Below are 22,495 nucleotides of genomic sequence, written 5' to 3' on the forward strand. Positions count from 1 at the left end.
ATGTGCTGGAGTTTTCTCCAGGTGCTCTGGTTTCCTCCCACAATCGAAAGACGTCCCAATTAGTACATTAACTGGTTATTGTAAGTTGTCCCTAGGGTTAATTGGGGGTTGCTGGATGCCGCGGCTCGAAGGACCTATTCTTCGCTATATCTGTAAATAAATTATAAGAAAATTTCTGCTCATAAGAGTTAACGTGTCACACTGCAGGAATTCAGGTCATTTGGTCTACTGAGTATTCATGCACACTAATCCGAGTTATTCCCCCTGGATTCAGCTCCTCAACCACTTGCAAGATAATTTACAGATACGAATAACTTGACAACCTACCCATTTTTGGAATGTGGAAGGAAAGCAGAGAACGCACACAGTTCCATATATCATGTGCAGAACCGGAGGTTGGGATTGAATCCAGGTCTTTACTCGCTGTACCATTGTGTTGCCCTTTACCTCCTGTAATGCATGCCCATCAATTTCTCATTAGATTTTTGTTTTATAATTAACCTAGACCAAGGGATAATTTAAAGTAGAATATTAAGCTACCAGCATGTCTTCGTGGCTAGTTAATTATATGGCCCCAGGAAGAACGAGCGAACTTCCCGCAGGTGTAAGGTGGCTACAAAACCGTACCACACTTTTATTTTAATCTGATCTAATCCTTCTTTTAGGCCTAAAATTAAAATACTAATTTTCACACTGAAAGATGTTTGATTAATTTTCCTGAACATTTAACATATATTCTCTTGTAGTTAAATTTTCCCACTCCTTTTGCTTGCGGTATTTCTCCACTTCAGCTATTCAAGTCGACTGCACATTACTCTCGGTGGATGCTGCCAAAGCCGCTGAGTTTCTCCAGATTTTTGTGTGTTAAAACAATATTATTGATAGAGATATTTAATATCAAATTTATTTACAAAGTCCAAACATGCCCAATTGTTCGAATGATGGAAACAAGTATTCGTATTTATTATAAAATTATATTTAGGACAGGAGAAGGTCTCGACTCGAAACCTCCCATAGATGCTGCCTGAGTCCTTCATCGTATTTTAAGTTGCATAAGGATAGGAGCCTTTATTGGGAACGAGCAGAGTGTGGAACCCTTTGACGGGGTTGTGCTTCCGTTGCCGGATGGATTAAAGACTCGGACTGGAAGCGGATATTATCGTGTAGGCACGCTTCCATTGTTAGCTAACGAGCTGTCGGTGACCGTGTTAGTAGTCTTGGTGCGACGGGCCGGGGGCTGGGGGGCCGTCCGGTGAGAGAATGGGGGCTGTGGGGCTGCTCGGTGTGATGGGGTGGGGGTCTGTGAGGTTGCCCAATGTTGAGGCCGAGGGCTCGGGGACTGCAAGGGAGAGGCGGCTGACAGGAGTGAGGGTGTTCGTCTTGACATTGCTGATGCATATTTCTTGCTGATCTATATTCTTGTGTTGGAGTCTGATGATATATTGCACGTGTGCATCAAGAGGAAGGCGAAAAGTGTCGGGGGAGGGGCGGAGGAAGTAAGGAGAAACCTTATATTGCCTTCTGGTGATCTGTTAACACTTTATGCCTTTCTGCTGTGGGAGGGGATAAGTAATTTTTAAAGAAATATTTCATGAGGAAATTGTGGTTCTTGATATTTATAATCATTATAATTCTTTAAATATTGCCCTGTTAATATTGGAACAAATGTTTTAAAATAATGTTTCCATTGGTGTTGCACACTTCGTCAAGTTTGTTTATTGTCATTCAGCTGTACGTACCTAAACTGCCAAATGAGATAACCTTCCTGCAGACTAAACTGTACAACGCAGTAGATATAACTCTCAATAACACAAAGAAATATTACACGTAAATCAACAAATACTACCGTGCATATATGATACAAGTGAAAAAGTAAACAGTATAATGTAATTGGTGCTTCATACATGATGAGACCTGGGTGGTGGCGGGGAGTTCAGCAGTCTCACAGCTTGGCAGAAGAAGCTGTTTCCCACTTTAACAGTTCTTGTCCTAATGCTATGGTACCTCCTGTTTGATGGTAGGGAGTCAAAGAGACTTTTGTCAGAATGGGAGCGATCATTGACAATGCTAAGTGTCCTGTGCATGCATTAGGTGAAGAGAGACACTGATGATCCTCCCAATAGTCCTTGCAATCATTTGTCTTCTGGTCAGTTGCCTTGAAATTCCTGTACCAGACAATGATGCAGCTGGATAGGACACCTCGATAGTGCTCCTGTAAAAATTGGTTAAAATGGGAGGGGGTTGGGGTGAGCCTCACTTGCCTTAATCTCCTCTGGAAGTGGAGACACTACTGTGCTTTCTTGACCAAAGAGAAAGGAAGGGGAATCCTATTATCTTATGTGATATGTGATTTTTGAAATCTGTTCCAACCATACACCTGTGTACCACCAAACAAAACTCTGCACCAAGGTGCACAACACTACACAACTCACATACAGCACATAAGGTAATATTACCACAAATAAATTAACAAATGATGAGATGGATTTACAACGCAAGTTAATATGCAAGCAGTATAATGCTACTGGTGCCTCGTGTGCTGAGACCTGGGTGGTTGCCAGGAGTTTAGTAGTCTAATGACCTGGGGTAAGAAGCTGTTTCCCACCCTAACAGTCCTTATCCTAGTCCTGTGGTACCTCCTGCTTGAAGGTGGGGGGGGGGGTCAAAGAAATTGTTGGATATTAGTAATATCTTCCAAATCATTTCAGAGGAATGGATGTGGATGAATTATCTTAATGTGGAACAGCTATTGTAGATCAGCTTTGCATAGTTTTGAAGATGCAGTCTTGGTCCAATGTCAAGGAGTTCCTAAGTATTTGAGAAGAAATTTCTGCACGCATGCACTGATGTCTGGGCTCAGTCTTGAATGAACTTCAGCACAACCTTAATGCTGTAGAGAGTACATTTATTATGTTGGAAGAACAATATTAAAGGAAACCTTGTGCATCATCCTATGCAACCAACACACAAAATGCTGCAGGAACTCAGCAGGCCAGGCAGCATCTATGGAAAAGAGTAGTTGCTTCTCCAGTCCTGCCACATCGGCTATACTCTTTTCCTTAGATATTGCCTGGCCTGCTGCGTTCCTCTGGTATTTTGTGTGTGTTGCTTGGATTTCCATCATCTGCAGATTTTGCCTGTGCTCTTACAAATGGGATAGGAGCAGAATTAGACCATTCGGCCCATCGAGTCTGCTCCACCATTCCATCACGGTGATTAATTATACCTGTCAACCCCATTCTCCTGTGCCTTCTTCTTGTAACTGATACCCTTACTAATCAAAAACCTGTCAGCCTCCGCTTTAAATGTATGCAATGATTTCACAGATTCATTATGCTTTGGCTAAAAAAAAAATTCCTCCTTACCTCTGTTCTAAAGGGAGGTCCATCTATTCTGAGACTATGCCCTCTGATCCCAGACTCTCCCGCTTTAGGAAACCCACTCTATCTAGGCCTTTCAATATTTGATAGGTTTCAATGAGAACCCCCCCCCCATTCTTCTAAACCCCAGCAAATACTAGTCCAGAGCCATCAAACACTCCTCATATGTTAACCCTTTCATTTCTGGAATCATTCTTGTGAACTCCTCTGGATCCTCCCCAATGTCAGCAATTTATTTTTAGATAATGGGCCCAAAACTGCTTGCATGGATAATAGAACAGTATGTTTGCACACAGCTGGTTACCACTAATAAGAGTATAGCAATAAATTGGTAAAGCTATTCTATTGCTGATTAAGGATAAAAACAATTATGCTGTTGTTTGTTTTATACATTTGGATCTTTTACTAATGGTACTTCTTCAGGTGGGGCGCTTGTTTAATACCTTGCCTGAACATCTGTACCTCTTTGCAGTGTGGTATTCCCCTGGTAATATGTTTTTTGGTGACCTAGTCTCCAAGGACCCCAAGTCTGAAACTATCAATTGAATTTCAGATGACATTTTGTATTGTAATATTTGAAATAATAGCTGTAGTCCTAAATATAAATTAATATGGTGGCTGTAATATTAGCTCTGGAATAAAGTGACTGTTGCAAAACTCCTTAGTTAAGAGGCATCTGAACAAAATAAAATGCAGTTGCCTCCAGGATATGACTAAGAGAACTTATCAGTTCACGTAGCATCTGAGGAAGCAAAAGATGTTTGTAGACATTTCGGCTACAAGATAGAAGTATGATCTCAGCCCGAGACATCAACATTTACCTTTTGCATCCACAGAACCTAATCGACCTGCTGAGTTCTTTCAGCATTTGGTTTTGTGGTCCAGATTCTATCCACCTTTTGTCGCAATGATAGAAAATGGATTTAAATTGGTACTGTGAATGAATTGCCTAAGAAAATAAGTGAATGTGCATTAACCACACATAGTGGTACACTAAGGTAGAGGTTCTGTACCCCCTACAGTCTGTAAATTTGGATTAAGGAACCAGTAACTGACTATCTTACTTCAGTCCTTTTATGCAGCAACCTCCTTTACATGCCTGGTCATTACTTTTGTGTTTAATCTGTAAATACAATAAATCAACTTATCTCCCCAATACCTGAAACCTCAAACTGGCAAAAAGCTAGATTTCCTGGACTTGCTTCCTCTACAACCTCTGCTTCATACTTGGTCTGTGAATTATGTTGCAGGAGAAATGCTAATTTTAGCTATCTATATATGTTCATTTAGTGAAGAATATAATACAATTCATAAGCAGAAGAGGTAGGGACTAGTAGCAACTTGTAATCAGAACTCCATTTACAATTTATTTCATATGGTATATTTACCTTCTGTAGTTTCATGATCAAAGATGGCAGAGACACAAGTTAATTCGGTGTTTTTACAGCAACTGATGGAGTTGGGTATCTCAGAAGAAAAGGCCAAGGAGGTAGGTGAAACATTTATTGTTGTAGCAGAGGAAATGTTCACTTACCCATTTTTTAATGTGGCTGAAATCTGTTCAGTTGGAGGTGTCTACACTAAATGTCTTTTGTAGCTCTTTTTATATTCTTCTTTTTCAAATACAGCGGACTCTGGTTAACTGGGACCAGTAAATTTTGGCCAAATCGAGCAGCTGCCTCAATTACTTGAAGTATCAGGGAAATAGTTAAAAAGGTATAAAAAAAAGACAAACAAATTATGTACTAAAATGAAATACAGAACAAATTAGAACACTGCTAAGGTGCCAGAAAACTGGGCATTAGTTCTTAATAGTTATGGATGGAGGAATTCATCCAGTGTATGCAATGAACCAATCAGTGCAGACACCTGGTGCAGATAATGGACTACTTTCATACAACGCTTTTGACAGTTGCATCCTCCAAATTTTCATTTTCATTGTAACATTCAAGATGATTGTTGATAACTAAATTTCTGAGTAGTTTCTAATTTGATTAAGTAGTGACATTGTTTCATTTTCACTCCCAGCCATTTCTGGTATCTGCAAGCCTGAATGCTTGAAACCGCAGTGAGCAAAACGGTTCTGAATTGTCTTAGTGCTTATTTATCATCAACTATCAGTGACAAAAATTGTTGCTTTTTAAACACAAACAGATGCAACTGATGCTATTTAAAAACTGTCCACTTGAATCATGATTTTGTGTCTAACAGCTGCACAAACATACGTGACATGTTAGTTAGAAACTGTTCTGCATCAGTTTTGTGCCCCAATTAAGTGGCGTAGTGTCCCAAATAAACTAAGGTAACCTCAGCTATTTTCTTGATTAGTTTTTGTTCTTTAAGAGTTGTTTCAAATAAGCAGCAGTCCTGATTAACTGGAATCCACTGCTTTTGTTTATTTTTAAATAACTTTTCCTGCCTCCCTGTTGCACGGTGTCGGAGCAAGTTTCCCCAGCATGAACTTTATTCATATCATGCCAACCGTATGTCTATCTCATTTGGGTTGAAATTCAAGCACGGTCACTTGGACTAAACATAACATGTAATAAACAGTAATGGGTTGTACTTGGCGTTTCATATTTGGCACGTGTCCAAGAATGAATTTTGGAACCCAATCCGTACATCCCTTATCAATCTGTCTCAACACTCCATCCCTTGTCCAGCAGGTTCCATGTGCCCATCCTTTCCTCCAGCCTCTGCCTTACCTTGCCCTCTCACTTCTACACACTGGCTATCTTTTCTCTACATTCTCAGTCCGTACACAGGCTCTGAAAACATCAACCAAACGTTTCCCTCCACAGATGCTGGTAGACTTGTTGAGTTCCTTAGAAGTTTGATTTTTTTTTTGCACCAGATTCCAGTTTCTTGTGTCTGAATTTCTAACCCCTTGTTCCTGTTTTCCAACCCATGGAAAGTTTACAGAATATCTGGCAAGCTTCTTTAATCACATCCTCCCCTTTCCCTATAGAATTCATTGCCAGGGAGAAATTACATTATAATTCCATCATTCTAGAACCTTGTTTCTACCCTGCCCCTCCTCAACTCTCTCCCCTGAATCTATGCATATGACCAATGTCTTAAATGGGTTCATCATTACTCCTGGTATCAGTTTTCAGCAATTTAATGTCCTCTTTTATTTTCATTTTCAGTTTTCAATTTTTATGTGATTTCCACCTTTTGCTTAATTTTAACTTTTTCTTTATTTAAAAGGAAATATCTTTGGCTGAATGAAAAGACCCAAACTGCAATAATCTTGGCTTTTGTTATAGCCAGTCACTCAGATTATGCTAACGTATTCTATTCATATATCAGGTTGGGTTCTCATTCTATCAAGGCTGCTGAGTCTTCAATTATCTAATCAATATTTTCTGTCTGGTCACAGGCTCTGATTAAAACTGGGAATCAATCTAGCGATTCTGCTGCTCTGTTTTACTTCAATGGGCTTGAAGTAAGTGTCCTATTCTTGATGTTTCTCAGAGGAATCAGTGATTGTTCATGTGCCTCTGCAACAACACAGAATCATAAACGTGATCTAATTTTAAAAACATAGCCATGTGCTTAGCATTTTTCCAAGGCACTGCCTGACTTGTTTTAGCTTCCTTGAACCATTTTTAGCAAAAGAGGTATGTTGCAGTCACTTTTTAAATGGTCTGGTTTAAGAATTGTTGAGTTCAGAGAAATATTAGATGAGAAATCAGATGAAAGAAAACATCCTTTTTTTTTAAAGATAAATAGCACATTTGTTTTAGTAAATTGGACTTGGCACTTTGTCATGATTTTGAAAGTAATGATATCAACATACAATGCACCTTTTGTAATTGCTACAGAAGAGACCAAGAGGTTATGACCCATAGCCATTGTTGTTTTCTTGTAATTAAACAAAGAACAAATTTCACTGTCAAGATCATTTGTGATTTTAAAAGGGAATACACTACAGTATCACTTTTTCTTTAGAGGCGCCAGTTTTGGTTTTCATGTACTGCCCTCTCACGCACACAGTCCATTACTAGATTATTAGTTTATGAGGATACTCAGTCCTCGTTTATTGTCATTTAGAAATGCATGCATTAAGAAATGATACAATGTTCCTCCAGAGTGATAGCACAAAAAAAACAGGACAAACCAAAGACTAACACTGACAAGACCACATAATTATAACATACAGTTACAGCAGTGCAAAGCAATACCATAATTTGATAAAGAGCAGACCATTGGCACGGTAAAAAATAGTTTCAAAGTTCCGATTGACTTCCGATAGTCCCAATAGCAGGCGGCAAAAGGGAGAAACTCTCCCTGCCATGAACCTCCAGGCGCCGACAACTGCCAATGCATTGGAAGCACCTGACCACAGCCGACTCTGAGTCTGTCCAAAAACTTTGAGCCTCCGACACTGCACACCATCTCTGCCGAACGCTTCGACCTCGCCCCGGCCGATGAGCAACAAGCAAAGCCAAGGACTCGGGGCCTTCTCCTCCAGAGATTCTGGATCACACAGTAGCAGCGGCAGCTAAGAAGGCACTTCAGAAGTTTCTCCAGATGTTCTTCCGTGCTGTCACGTCTGTCTCCATCAATCAGGATTGTGCACGGCACCCTACTTGCCCAATAACAGATATGATTCACTGGAGTGGCCGCTGCGCGCTGTATCGTGCCGCCATCTTCTCCTCCTCCTCCTCCTCATTGAGAAGCTACTGAATATCAGAATCAGGTTTAATATCACTGGAGTATGTCATGAAATTTGTTGTTTTGTAGCAGCAGTACATTGCAATACATAATAAAAACTATAAATTACAATAAGTATACATAAAAAATAAAGTGAAATTGTTCCAAATTGTCCTGATAAAGGGTTTTCATGGCCTCTAATTTGAGATTTGCACAAAGTATAATACCCATGGAAGTGCAAGGAATCGGTGAAATATAATATCCAGTCTAATGTTCTGTTGTGTTGGCTCTGAGAACAGTTTGTGAAAATTAAGCAAAGGTGAAGCTATTGCACCAGCTTTCAGGATGTGTGAAAGTATTTGTGGCACTAAATTGCAGGGAAGTCTGGATGCAACGAAGGAAATGAAGCAGGCATACATACACAACACATAAATGATCCTAAAAGTGACACTTGGGAAAGTATTTATTTATTTATTTAGAGATATAGTGCGGAATAGGCCGTTCTGGCCCTTCAAGCTGCATTGCCCTGCAATCCCCAACAACCCCGATTTAACCCTAACCTCATCACGGGACAATACACACAAAGACCAATTAACCTACCCGGTACTACTTTGGACTGTGTGAGGAAACTGGAACACCCAGAGAAAACTCATGCGTTCCACAGGGAGGACGTACAGACACCTTACAGTTGATATTGGAATTCAACTCGGAACTGCTGCGCCCCAAGCTGTAATAGCATCGTGCTAACCGTTATGCTACCATTTGTATATCTTAGATCAGGATCCTGAAGATAGAAAACCACGGGGATGTTGATACCAACTTTAAGTTTTATATTTTTTGTATATAATTTAAATCACAATGAGCATCACAATCTATGGTCTTTCAATGAAACCCCTTTGCTCTGAAGCTGGAGCTTTACGTGTAATTTTCCTTGGCACCATAATACTGTGGCATAAGTACGTGGTGTTTTATCCCATTCTGCAATGTTAATCTTTTTATAATTTCTGGTTTTACAGTGTGCTTCACTTAACCATTCAGTGATATATTCTGAGACCAGTTATCCTCTTCATATAATTGTAGGATGTGGGCAATGTACAGCAATTGCATCCAACTTAAATTGAAACTTATTTTAATCCTGTAGTTTGGACTTTAACTGTTGTATGTCACATTTTGTCAAATACCATTTCATTACTTTTTTTCAACCCTTCCACCACTTAAGTAATCCTTGATTACACTGTTTATATTGCAATTTAAGCAATTTTTATGTCTTGAACTGTTCTGCTACAGTAAAACACCAAATTACATGACATATGTTAGTGATAATAAACCTGATTCCAAGTTTATTTTTGCAGCACAGAATTTCCCTTTTCATTTGGGCTATTAATTTTTTTACTTAATTTTATTCTTGCTGCTAGTACCACACTATTGTAACAAGCAATGTAGTACTTTCTAAGACAGGAAAGTCTTTTGACAATGTTTTTAATCCATATTGAAGTTTTAGCTATTCCAGAAGGTTCAGCCACATTGGTGTCTTCCTTAAATTCTTACTTTCCACAATATTTATAAGTCATTGTGATCTATATTAATATGTTCTGTGATGTTGCCATTTTGATTCCAATGTGTGCCATGAAGTGTACCTTCCTGGCTGTTTTTAAAAATGATTTAACATTTAAATGAGGTGAAACCAGATGCGAATCATCCAGTCACATTCCTTCACAGTCAGTGCTCATTTAGAATCCCTGTTGTTACAGACCACAAACCAAGCCAGAAATCTTGGTGTTGTGATGGACTCGGACTTAAACTTTAACTGCCACATTAAGACACTTACAACATCAGCCCACTACCATCTTAAAAATATAGTGAGAGTTAAAGGGCTTGGGTCTCAGCAAGTTCTAGAAAAACTCATCCATGCATTTACTTTTTTAGAAGGCTTGACTACTGTCATGGTGTTTTCATGGGTCTCTGTAAAAAATCCCTCAGACCGCTGCAGCTCATTCAGAATGCTGCTGCTAGAGCCCTCACTAAGACCCAGAAAGTAGAACACATCACTTCAGTTCTCAGATCGCTACACCGGCTTCCTGTCCATCAGGGGATTGACTTTAAATTATGACTACTGGCTTCTAAAGCACTGAATAGTCTAGAGCCAAAATACATCTCCAACCTCTTGCTGCATCATGAACCTTCCTGAGCTCTCGGGTCTTCTGGGCAGGTCTGCTTACCATCCCCAGGGCCAAAACTAAACATGGTGAAGCAGCGTTTAGTTACTATGCTCCACGTATCTGCAGTAACCTTCCAGAGGATCTGAAGTCTGCCCCAACTTTAAGCTCTTTTAAATCGAGGCTTAATTTTTTTCTTTTTGCTGTAGCTTTTAATTAGAATTTCCTGCACTGTAACTTCTATTTATCATTTTTTTTGTGATTTTATTCTCTAATATATTGTCTGAATTTTGATGTTTGATTTTTATATTTTGTTCTATGTATGTAAAGCACTTTGAACTGCCTTGGGTTTGAAAAATGCTATACAAATAATCTTGTTTACAGTCTGCCATGAATGCACAAAGGAAACAATAGAAATATTAATAATAGAAATTACTGTCAACATATATTAAGTCACATAGCAATTGTGGAGAGAAAGGAGTTAATGCTTCAGGACTGATATTTCTGCTTTTTTTAAACAAAAGAGATGCACTTTGTATTAAAATATACTCTTTTTCTAATTGTTTTTTTCTTTTAAAAATTACATATAATTTATATTTAATTTGTTTTTTCTTGTGAATGCTGTTTATATGGTGCTTTGTACCTTTGATGCTGTTGTAAGATGTTCATTGCACCTGTGCACACGTATACTTATGTGGATAACAATAAACTTGACTTTGAATTTAATATGCTCATTCACAGGAAGTTCTTTGTAAACTGTAAATCACATTGAGCGAAGTTTGCTGTTTTCTTTTCTAAGTGCTTGGCTTTCTCAGTAGCATTTATTAATTTATTAGAACATGCATCTTTATTTTGCTCCCTGGTTAAGAACTGAGTCCAAGACAAAGCTCTTCATGTCTCAGCACTGGATGACTAGCTGTGAATCATTTGCCTGCTGGGCTCCTGGTTGATCTAGCTAGACCACCATGCTGTGAATCCTTCTCAGCATCTGATGTGTAAATGCCTACCAGAAATGCGATAATGATACAACTTCTGCACCTCATTGTAAAGATAATAGCTTCAATAACTACTTCATTTCATTTGTGACAGCTGATCCCCTACTCAAATAGCTGCAGCCTTTTGCTTGTTATTTTTTTCCTGATTTGCCGTAAAAACCCAGTGATATCTTTGTTAACGAAATATCCCTTCACGTTCATGGTCAAAATTGCAAATCTTCAATTGATGCATGTGAAAATTTAACTGCCAGAGGTTTCAATTCATCTGTTTTTCTACACTTTAATTTCTAGATGTTTCCTGGGCTTGAGGTTCATGAGTCTTTGAACAAGGAGTACAAGATGGTGCTTGTTGTGAACATGGAATTAACCATGGGAATCGGAAAGGTATTGTGGTTATTTCAATTCCAAATTAAAGACATAGACAAATTAATTCGCAATTGAAAATCTTAATGTTGTATATATAAACTACAATCATTGTTTATATTTAAATTGTTATTGAACCTTTAGATGAGACTTTAGGGAGATCAGTATTGGATTTGTTTCTTTGGAGTCAGTGTTATGGAAGTGATGATGAATTCATTGTGTCTGTTACACGTCTTGGGAAGATGCAGAAGGATTGGAACTTTTTGTATTCTTCTCATCTACCTACAGATACAATAGTGGCTTTTGTTGGTTATGAGCGTTGCAGTCTGGTTAAAATAATATTTTTTTCTGCCACTTAAGTCCCAGACATCAAGCATCTACATTAATGTAGAGTCAAACTCCTTTGGAAGCAAAGGCATAATCAGTACTGAGATCCTCACCATCAATATTCAAGGGGACACATTGCTGAGAAACTTGACTGCTAGTGTCGCTATGTGAGCAGGTCAGGGGCTGGATCTCCTATATGCTGTCTGAAAACCTAGATATTCCGACTATCTACAAGGCACAGGCACAGAGCATGATGGAAAATTCACCACTTGCCTGGATGAATACAGTTCCAGCAATACAGGAAGTTCAACACCATCAAGTACAAAGTAACATGCTTAACTGGTAACACATCCATATTGTAAAGATTCATTCTGTCCTTCAGCTCCCATACTCCAGTGCATAGCATTTTCAAAATGTTCTGCAGCTATCTGTCAAAATAGGCAAGCTGTACTTGTCAAAAAGATAAGAGCATCAGGATGTGAAACTTCTATCTGCAGTACACTATCCTGATGTGAAAGTACATTGCCATTCTTTCATTGCCCCTGGGTCTAAATCTTGGAACTCCTTATTTACAGCATTGTGGTTGTAACTTCACCAGAAGAATTGCAGTTATTCATGAAGTTGACACTACTTTTCCACAGATACCGATGGCTGGGCAATAAATATTGATCTTGCCAACTTTGCCCATATCTTAAAAAAAATAATTACATGGAGATAGGGATAGAAATGACCTAAAACTAGAACAGAAAATTTCATTACAAGGTCTAAATTTATATCTTGCATCTCAAAAAGATGGAAATATACAATATGATATTAATGATGATTACTGCAAATAAAGTTCTCTCCAAAATTAGGTGATTTTCACCCACCCTAAACCTCAACACCCATTAGAAGTCAGCTGTAATTCTATGAAGAAAGTAACCATTCTTCCTACTGGGCTAGTCTTGGTGATTTGGAAGTGCCTTAATCAAACTGCTGCTTATAGCTGTAGTGCTGAACTCAGGAACTTTACTCTTCAGAAACTCTGCTTTATATGTTTTGTACTGCCAGCTCCAGCTTTTTTTTCCCAAACTACTCACATAACTTAGACTCCAGATTGTGGAGAGAGATATCAAATATTGCAAAGGTACTTCCATTTCTGTCATGTAATGATGCTGAGAAACTAATTCATGCCTTTATGTTGAATAGACAAGATCACTGCAATGCACTTTTACTGGCCTTCCAAAGCAATCTATTGACAAACTTAAACTCATTCAGAACACTACTGCTAGTTTTTTAACCAAAAGTAGAATGAGGGAACCTATCACTGCCATAGTAGCTACTCTGCATTTGTATTTTGTATCTTTTAGAATTGTTTAAAAAGTTTTCTTACTTGTTTTTAACGCTCTTAATAGTCTAGGACAGGAGTACGTTACAGAATTGTTTTTGTTTTATAATCCAGCTCGATTTCTTAGGCCGCCGCCTTCCTGTCTCTTGTATTTAAACAATCTCTCTTAAAAGATAATTGGCAGGTCAGCTTTTTTGAATTACAAATGTGTACACCCCTAACTGTGGAATTCAATACTTAACACTATAAGGAATGCAGACTTAGTAGCCACTTTTAAACACCAGCTCGCAACCTAGTTATTTAACCTTGCTTTTAATTAGCATCTATTTGTCATTTATTATCATGTTCATTCTTATTTTATATTCTATTTCTATGTTTGTATGTTAGCTCATTGTAAAGCATTTTGAACTATATCGTCTGTATGGAAAGTGCTCTATAAATGAAGTTCTTCCAATCAAATAATCTCTATTCTGAGCTTGGCTTGCAGTTTGGATTTATGCATTTCTGCTCTAGAAATGGATGAGGTATTGAAGTCTCATTTGGTGCCTCAAACCAAGACCTTAAGATATCTTAGAATAGCCTCACTGGTTCATTTCTCCTCATTAAGAAGGTGAAATGGGTTTAAGATTCTGTTACAAAATACCATCGAAACACCATGCCTTCAGTGTGGCCAGGTTAATCTCCAGGAACTCCTAACTCTGCCATGAAAATCCCTTCACAATGATTATGGTGACAAAAGAATTCCCACTGCTCCATAGGTAGTTAGTAATCTTAGGTCTTGTACAAAAGCAAAGACCACATTGGACAGAATTATTTAAAATAATAATGAATAACCAGAGTTGTGAAAATGATCACCCACTATAAATCAGATCTTTGAGGAAATGCAGAAGGGGTAGTTTAAAGCCCAACATTGCTTGATTTATTGTAAACAATACCTAACCAGGTAGAATGTTTTTGAATGGTTTCAATTTAGTATTCGATGTTTAAATATTAGCTGTTCTGTTCAAAAATTTGTAGGTTGCGGCACAGGTGGCCCATGGAGCTTTGGGCTTGTATCAAATAATGATGGAAGAATCAGACAATTGGCAGCAGATGTTAAGGATATGGGATGACGATGGGTAAGTACTGCTAGTATGATCTTGTCACAGGATTATTACATGTGCACTTGTGTAGAAATTACTGTGCATTATAACTTAAATGGGAAGACTATAATGTGAAATATAAATGTCCCGGTGAAAGGTCTCAGCCCAAAATGTCTTTATTTCTTTGCATAGATGTTGCCTGACATGTGAGTTCCTTGTGTGTTTTACTCTGGAATTCTAGCAATTGCAGAATCTCTTGTGTGCCTGTAAAATATGATTGTTTTAATAAATGCTGAACTGGAAATGTACTATCAAGTTGCGGTAGGATATGAATCGGGTTGCAACAAACAATCTGTAAAACTAAATATATGTCTAGAGCTTGGGATGCACAAAATATCATTTACATTGTATTGCCTGGTTCACAATAAATCCAAATTGAGCACTCTTCTATTATTAATGCAGACTTCTGCATCTGTCACTAGAGGGCTCTTTGAAATAATTGAAACCAATAAAAAGCAAGGCAAATGGCAGACATCAGTCTCAAATGTTGATGGGAACTTGCCTAAACTCTGTCAGATTTCCATTTATTTTGTACAAATTAAATTCATGTAGCATAATGCTGGTGTTGCAGTTATTGACTAAACACTGCACCTTTTTTTGTGATTGATTTCAAGAGACAATGAACTAACAAAATGTTCCATAACACCACAGCTGCTTTGTTATATACAAGTCAGGAGAGAAGTTGTAGATTCTACCTTCATAATTTGTTACTCTGGTGTGATCCCATTTGTATTTCAGCAACTAGTTATTCTGTGGGATTTTTACTCCGAATCATTTTCTTTGAAATGAAAAAAATCTGACATGACTTCAGATGAGGCCTGAACAAAATTTGCTTAATAATGAGGTTAACAAAGGTCAAGGAAGGCCGACTGAGAATACCAGGCAGTATCTGTAAGTAATGACTACAATAAAACTCCTTTAAATTATATACACCACGTCCTTGTACTATGTAGATTTTGCTTAAGATGTAGATTTAACACAATTTTCAGATTTTAGTTTTTAATCCCTGGAATTTTAGATTTAGATTAGATTATGAGAACACACAGTCCTCTTTTATTGTCATTTAGTAATGCATGCGTTAAGAAATGGTACAATATTCCTTCAGAAATGATACCACAGAAACACAAGACAAACCGACTGAAAAACTGACAAAAACCACATAATTATAACATATAGTTACAACAATACAAAGCAATACCGTAATTTGATGAAGAACAGACCATGGGCACGGTTTAAAAAAAAGTTTCAAAGTCTCTCGAAAGTCCCATCATCTCATGCAGACATGTAGAAGGAAGAAAAAAAACTCTTCCTGCCATGAGCTTCCAGCGCTGTAAACTTGCCGATGCAGCATCCTGGAAGCACCCGACCATAGCCGACTCTTGAGTCCGTCCAAAAACTTCGAGCCTCTGGCACCGAGCACCATCTCTGCCGAGCGCTTCAACCCCGACCCCTGCCCCGGCAATAGGCAAAGCTGAGGATTTGGGGCCTTCCCCTCCGGAGATTCTCGATCACACAGTAGCAACGGCAGCAAAGCAGGCATTTCAGAAGTTTCTCCAGGTGTTCCTCCATGTCTGTCTCCATCAAATCAAGATTGTGCACGGCCCCTAGTTAACACATAGTATATCATCTCGGAGCGGCCACACGCGCTGCATCGCGCCGCCATCTTCTCCTCCTCCTGCAGAATTAAAACTTTAATTCTGCGAAAGAGGAACTTTATCCCTGGTGTTATGCTTAAATCGTTCCAGTTAAGTGATGCTTATTTGTTGACAAGATAATACAAGACTCTCTCATTTTAAGAGATGTCCTGGAATAAAGAAATTTACGACAGTGCACTGTTGGGCTTGTTCATGTTGCTAGCTGCTCAATATGGGAATATGTGAGGATGATATTAGAAACAAACAAAATGGTACTTCTTTGTAGTACTCTTAAGTAACATTTACTTATTTCATGTTTGTTTTGCTACAATAAATTAATATATTCATAAATTGAACAGAGTAGTGGGCAATGAGAATAAACAAGAATATTTTGTATTACTTTCTCTTATTGAAAATATTAGAAGGTTGGAAGTGACTGTCATTGTGCCTAAATAACATACATTTTTCTTCCCGTAAGGACTGTTTCCACTTACAGTACCTCTTAAAAAAAAACTTGATTATCTGCTTTTTTTTAGAGCCAAAAAGATTGTATTGAAGGGATTGAGCACTGAGCACCTCCTAGAGTTACAAGAATTGGCTTGTCAATTGAAACTTCCAAATTACTTGGTGCAAGATGCAGGAAGAACCCAGGTAAATATTAATTTCCTTTTTGAACTTAAAAATACCTTTTAGCTATAAATATCACATTTGGGATTGAACATTAGTTTCTTCTTATGCGTTTTTATGTGGATGCTAATTTAAACTGTAGAATAGTTCCGATTTTGTGAGGAACTCTTTTTGACATTTGAGCCTCAAAAGCGAGTGAGGTTTTTCATAACTGAGGGACCCCTCACAGGTCAGCTGCTGCCTAAAAAGGAACACCCACCACAAACATTCCAGAATGATAATCAGCTTGTGGATGAATGACTCTTCAGATTCTCTAAAAATGCCTACACTGCTATTAAAATGTTATACCTGTACTGTGTTAATATTTACTTTGTGATTGGGCCTGATTTTCTTTGGTTGGCAGAACTAACTACTGATTTTTAACCACTACCTAAGCTTGCTTCCCAATATTGACCATTAATGCAAGATCAGATTAATCAAGGAGCCCATGAATGCAGAAAGGCAGATTAACAAGGTGCTCAGGTATAAAGGGTAATTCCTCTTAATGGCCCCAGTATAGAATTTTAGAGCAGAGAAATGCAGAAGTCATACAAATGCAGAAATATTAGTTGAGGCTGCAGTGAAATAACTGAATGCATTACTGGTCCCATTACAAGAAGGAGGTGACAGAACCAGAGAGGGTTTAGAGAAAAGTAATGAGAATGCAAGGGATTTGGAAGTTTAGACGTGAGGAAAGACCTATAAAACTAGATGTTTACAGTATTGTGAGATTTTATTTGGATATATAAAATAGTGTACTCAATATGGAGTGACTGGCTTTTTTGACCAGCAAAACCAGCAATTACAGAGCATTGTTTTAAGTTAATAAGAGGGACTTGGGGTAATTTTCTTCACCCATGGATTGGGGGCAATTTGGAATACATTACATTAAAGGGTGGTGGTGTAGAAATCTTCATTGTAACTGGGTAAGCACTTGAATTAACAGACAGAAAGTAGGATTATTTCAGTTTGAATAAAAGGAGGAATAAAATCATTGCCATTTACACTGTAAACTTTTGTGATTGTATACTGAGGGTGACATGGTAAAATGGAATCTTAATCTCAGGTTAACAAGAAAACTGCTTCTAGTTTCAAATTGGTATTTTCATGATGAATAATATATATGTTTTTGAACTCAAGATTGCAGCTGGATCCCGCACAGTCCTGGCAGTCATGGGGGAGGAGAAGTTGGTTAATCAGGTCACAGGGAGTCTTCCACTGTTGTGATATTAACAACTAATATCGGCTTCGGCAGAGGTGTCACTGAAGGAATAATGAAAGAGACGTTAACTTGTACTTGCTGAGTAGCTGCGTGATGATACGTTTATTGACATAAAATTTGATTCTTAAGTATTTTTTATCATTGTTGTGCCTTTAAACTTGAAGGTTAAGATTCTTCCTTCCAAGAAAATATCAACTTTTGGTTTAGTTGCTTTCTGTTTCAGTATTCTGTAATTTTTCAAAGTCATTTGGACTGAATAATATTTGGGACAAAGGACATTTGTGAAGGTAAAGGAACTGACATTTGTCAAGCAGCTGGAGCTGTCTTTCATAGATATAGGCAATAATAGTAGATTAATGGCTAAGCTTCTGAATACATGGTGATCTACTTAAGGTGGTCCTGAATTTTTTTTGTGCTGAATTAGGATGTTGAAGCTTAATAGTTAAGGATGTGCAAAATTATAAATAGGGTAAAATAACAACTCACATGAATTAAAGGAAATGGCTCTTAGTGTTCCCTGCAAAATATGGGCATTGTATAAACAACTATTTATTGAATGACCATGTATTCTGATCCAGTTAAATGACAAATTAACTGGTACTTCTCATTCCGGTCAAAGCTAGTGTTTTGGATTTAGTCTATGAAGTTTTATTTATGAGTTGTTACTGAAGTGTTTCTGAGGTGTTCTCTCTTCTGGTGAAAAGATGTATTCAGCTGAAATGTTATTTGTTGCTACGCTGTACATCTTTATAAATTCCATTTGTGACAGTTCACATTTTAAACATGCATCCCACATTGTTGTAAACAGCAACACTACATTGCATTTGGCTTACATTGCAACTTTAGGAAGAAGTGAAGGTCACACTTATCCTTGGCTAAATTTATAAAATATTAGTTCTGAGAATACAACTCAGAATTCCAGAAACCAGTCATAACGAACTAATGTGAAATCATCTTGTGTGGTTGAGTATGACAGAGGTCAGTGTATTGTAAAACTATGGTATTAAAACTGTCATGTAAGTACATTCATAATGATTTATGGTTGTATATGTGACCCTTGGTGGAATGTATAACAGAGGCCCTTTCATCCAGTCTATTTTTTTGTGAAAATAAATTAAACCTTAACTTTGCACCTTTTCAACCATCTCTAAATGAGCAGTCCCTTACTTATTAATAGTGTAGGCAAATGTAAAAATGAATTTGCAAAGTTTTATAACTGCCAGTGATAGATTTTTTTGTTAATAGATGATGGCCAACCCTTCATAAGCTTATGTCCATTCAAGAGGAGCAAATATTATCTTACTGTAGTGACCAGTTAGTCCTGAACCATGTAGTGAATTTGTAACAGGCTTGAAAAACCATTCACTAAACCAAAATGTTAATTAAATTATAACAGATTTTGCGGTTTCCAATTCACAAGCAATTTTGCAAATGCTGCATCTCTAGAGCTACATACACAAAATACTGGAGGAACTCAGCAAGTCATGCTGCAATTATGGAGGGGAATAAATAGTCTTGGCCCAAAACTATGGACTGTTTATATCCTCAATAGATGCTTCCTGACGAGCTGAGTTCCTCCAGCATTTTGTGTGTATTATTGCTGAAATTGTCTTGGTTAACATGCTCAGTGTAACTGGCAACCGCTCAGTTTATAGTGGTATACCTTGCTTAATAAGTACAATTGTAACTGCTACGGGACAGTGCTGTCTCCTAGTTATGCAGATATAGACTGGATTTGCGACTAAATGCCACTGTGCAGGTAGTGTCAGGGCTTCTCAACCCATTTCAATTGAATGGCTCCTTGTGCTGGTCCACTGTTCCTCATAAGCAACACTGTCATACGATGAACAAAGAATTGACAGAACTATCACAGAAGCACTTAAGATAACATCAGCCTTTTTTTGGGGGGGGGGAGAAGCATGTATTATATATGCTGTGGACATTAATCTACTATGCAGATAGAAGAACTGTGATGCTTACAATGTATGGGAAAATACTTAAGAACTATGGTCCCTGGTTTTTAATTTCACTTGGTGACAATGGACATCTCTTTATGGGTTCATGACCATGATTGTTCTGGCAATCTGTTCCACTAATGGCCATAAGTCTCAAATCATTAAACATATCATCAACTTGCTGATTAACCAGTGATAGGAGGCAGAAAACTTTACTTAATCATTAGGCATTTCTAGAAGCCGTTGGCTGAACAGTCAAGTGTGAGAATCAACTTAATTAAGGGTGTTATCTTATGACCTTGTGTATCATTTTATTAACAATGGGAGTGTAATGCTGCAGAAACCTAAGCATATCTTTGGATAAGATAAATAGGTAATCCTACTTCTTTGAATAAAGTGGCAAGTTAAATTGTTTCGATCAGTAAAAGTAATGAATTTAAGCTGTTGTGAGAACAGTCGAATGATCGTCATTAACAATAATAAATTCAATGACCAGAATCTACTTTTATACATCACATAGCTATGGAAGACAATCCTGCTGCAGCCTGTAAGGAGTTTGTGCTTTCTCCCCATTACCATCTGGGTTTTCTGACTACTCCAGTCTCCTCCAGTAGAAAGACGTACTGGTTGGTAGGTTAATTGGTAGTTATAAATTGTCCCATGATTAGGCTAGGATTAAATTGGGGGATTGCAGGGTATGGCTCGAAGGGCAGAAAGGACCTATTCCACATTATATCTCAATGAAAATACACAGTTTGTGGCAGAAAATTAAGTTTACAAGAGGCATTAATTCTGTTGTCCAATCAGTAAACACTACAAAAAAAAAACAAAGCATTCCTCATACTCACACTGTTTCTGCTTTTGTTTGGGGACATGTACTGTCAAGAATTGAAAACGGACTAGCTGGTGTAAACTGGTTTTGTATCTATTAAGTCCCAACATGTTCACTCAATTTCTCTAGGAGGTTCATTATAAACGGTAACAAATAACTTTACCAGTATTGTTTGTAATGTAAGGATCTGTTTGTAATGTCTGTTCATGTTTGGGTGGTTCCGTGCAACTTGCCCACAACTGAGGCCTAGCGGCTGTGACACAATTATGTTCAATTGCCCAGCTATTGTTCTTGACTTGTAGCACAGCATCTGCATTCAAGGTATGTAATGCATATTTGAACCATGTTTTTAAAATCATACAGGGAGCAATTTTATTTTCCATATATGAGTTTGGAGTGAATGAATAGTTTTTAGAATCCTAAAAGTATCATAAGAATTTATAATTTCTAAAATGAATAGAATTTATTGATGTTACCCTAGCAGAAGAGTAAAATTGTTAACTATTACTATAGCGTTTCATATACATTTTAATTTAGATCCAGCCCTTAGAGCACCTGCTGTAAAATTACTCAATTATTTCATTAAAAATATGTCCAGTAAATTGCAAAACACATTGCATCATCAAGGAGTGCCGAGTTAATTTGATTTTCCATTCTTAATCTTACAAGGAAGTTAGCAAGCAAGCTTTAAAAAAAACAATCCCTTTAAGTTATAAAGTTATATTAGACTGCTCTGGCAAAAAGAGGCACACAGATGAGTTGGGGAAGTCAGGTCAACAGTTATGGACATTTTGGCATTAGCTGTAGTTTTACAAGGCCTCAAGATACAAAAAAAAACTGACCTCTTTATGATGTGATCAATTCTCCTGCATTTTAGCTCTATCGTAACACCAATTCAATACACAAAAATTAAGTGTGAAACTTATACAGCATATTTTCCTCTTCACCCTCTTACATTTAACCTTTGGAAATTGAAATGAACTAATCTGCAGTTGAATTTTTCCCTCATGTTTAGAAAATACATTAGTGGAGATACTACAGTATATAATTCAAATGAGTAAATAACTAATAAATTCTATCTTGTGAACTAATTGGACTAAATATCTCCCTTCCAAAACACATTTTGCAGTCTGTCATTTTATTACAGATGGCAGTTGAGTCCATAGGCCTGTAATATGCATAAACGATTCCTATCGTAAGTGTCATGTGCACTAGGGCTTCTTTTCAGCGGAAGCAATACAAGGGCAAACACATAATCCAATCTACCAAAAAGCTTAAGGTATGGTTAGCCACTAGTAATTGATCATCTATTGTTCACAAGGAAGGCCTAATGATTGTTCCAGGCCTTGAAGGATTTGCTAAAATAACATCAATTCACCTACTGTAGAACTAGTATCTCAAACTACTACAGGGGACCTGCAATCTCTTAATATTGTTTACATGTCCATTTGTTTAAAAAAATGCATTTACCATGAATATAATGCCAAGTCTGGCACGCAGCTAAACTGTACTCGATGCCACAGCCAATATAGGGAAAACCTGGGTGGGCAGCGTGCGATTTAAGAGAGATAGCGAACAGCTTTTCTCAATTACATACCAGCATTCCACATATATTGTGTATTGTGTAACAAACAATCCATAAACATGAGACAACGCAACACACGAGACTCTACCCTAGTCGATTTGCATTCGGGGAAAAAAAAGGAAACGGAAGGGTGAGGGAGGGCAGGAGACCGTGCCTTTGGGGGCTGCCGCCAGCCACAGTGGGTGTTGGCCGTCCATTAGATCACTCGCTTCGTGAAAGGGGCACTGGGGCAAGCGGACATGACGATTCGGG

At 37.8% G+C, this 22,495-nt stretch overlaps 1 protein-coding gene across 4 annotated transcripts; it reads left to right on the forward strand.

Moving 5' to 3' along the window:
• The first annotated feature begins 1,114 nt into the window (after window positions 1–1,114).
• On the forward strand, window positions 1,115–21,976 carry si:dkey-19e4.5 (UBA_like_SF and PTH2 domain-containing protein). 4 transcript variants are annotated; one of them, XM_063067664.1, is made up of 7 exons: window positions 1,115–1,163; window positions 4,778–4,869; window positions 6,763–6,828; window positions 11,482–11,574; window positions 14,225–14,325; window positions 16,520–16,634; window positions 17,790–21,967. In XM_063067664.1, exons 2-7 carry the CDS (start codon window positions 4,792–4,794, stop codon window positions 17,874–17,876), a joined length of 540 nt encoding a protein of 179 aa, XP_062923734.1. In that variant the 5' UTR covers window positions 1,115–1,163; window positions 4,778–4,791; the 3' UTR covers window positions 17,877–21,967. The 4 variants fall into 4 exon arrangements, with proteins under 4 accessions (XP_062923734.1, XP_062923733.1, XP_062923735.1 ...); XM_063067663.1 differs by having other exon boundaries at window positions 1,156–1,252; XM_063067665.1 differs by having other exon boundaries at window positions 1,160–1,207; window positions 17,790–21,976.
• Window positions 21,977–22,495: the final 519 nt, after the last annotated feature.

The sequence above is a fragment of the Mobula hypostoma genome, chromosome 15 (assembly GCF_963921235.1).
Source record: "Mobula hypostoma chromosome 15, sMobHyp1.1, whole genome shotgun sequence".
Lineage (NCBI taxonomy): Eukaryota > Metazoa > Chordata > Chondrichthyes > Myliobatiformes > Myliobatidae > Mobula > Mobula hypostoma.

What these genes read in the sequence shown, in the direction of transcription:
- si:dkey-19e4.5 (XM_063067664.1), top strand. Translation starts at nt 4,792, where the DNA reads ATGGCAGAGACACAAGTTAATTCGGTGTTTTTACAGCAACTGATGGAG. An exon ending in TTTACTTCAATGGGCTTGAA is followed by an intron (nt 6,829 to 11,481) that starts GTAAGTGTCCTA and finishes TTTAATTTCTAG; the next exon opens with ATGTTTCCTGGGCTTGAGGT. An exon ending in AGGATATGGGATGACGATGG is followed by an intron (nt 14,326 to 16,519) that starts GTAAGTACTGCT and finishes GCTTTTTTTTAG; the next exon opens with AGCCAAAAAGATTGTATTGA.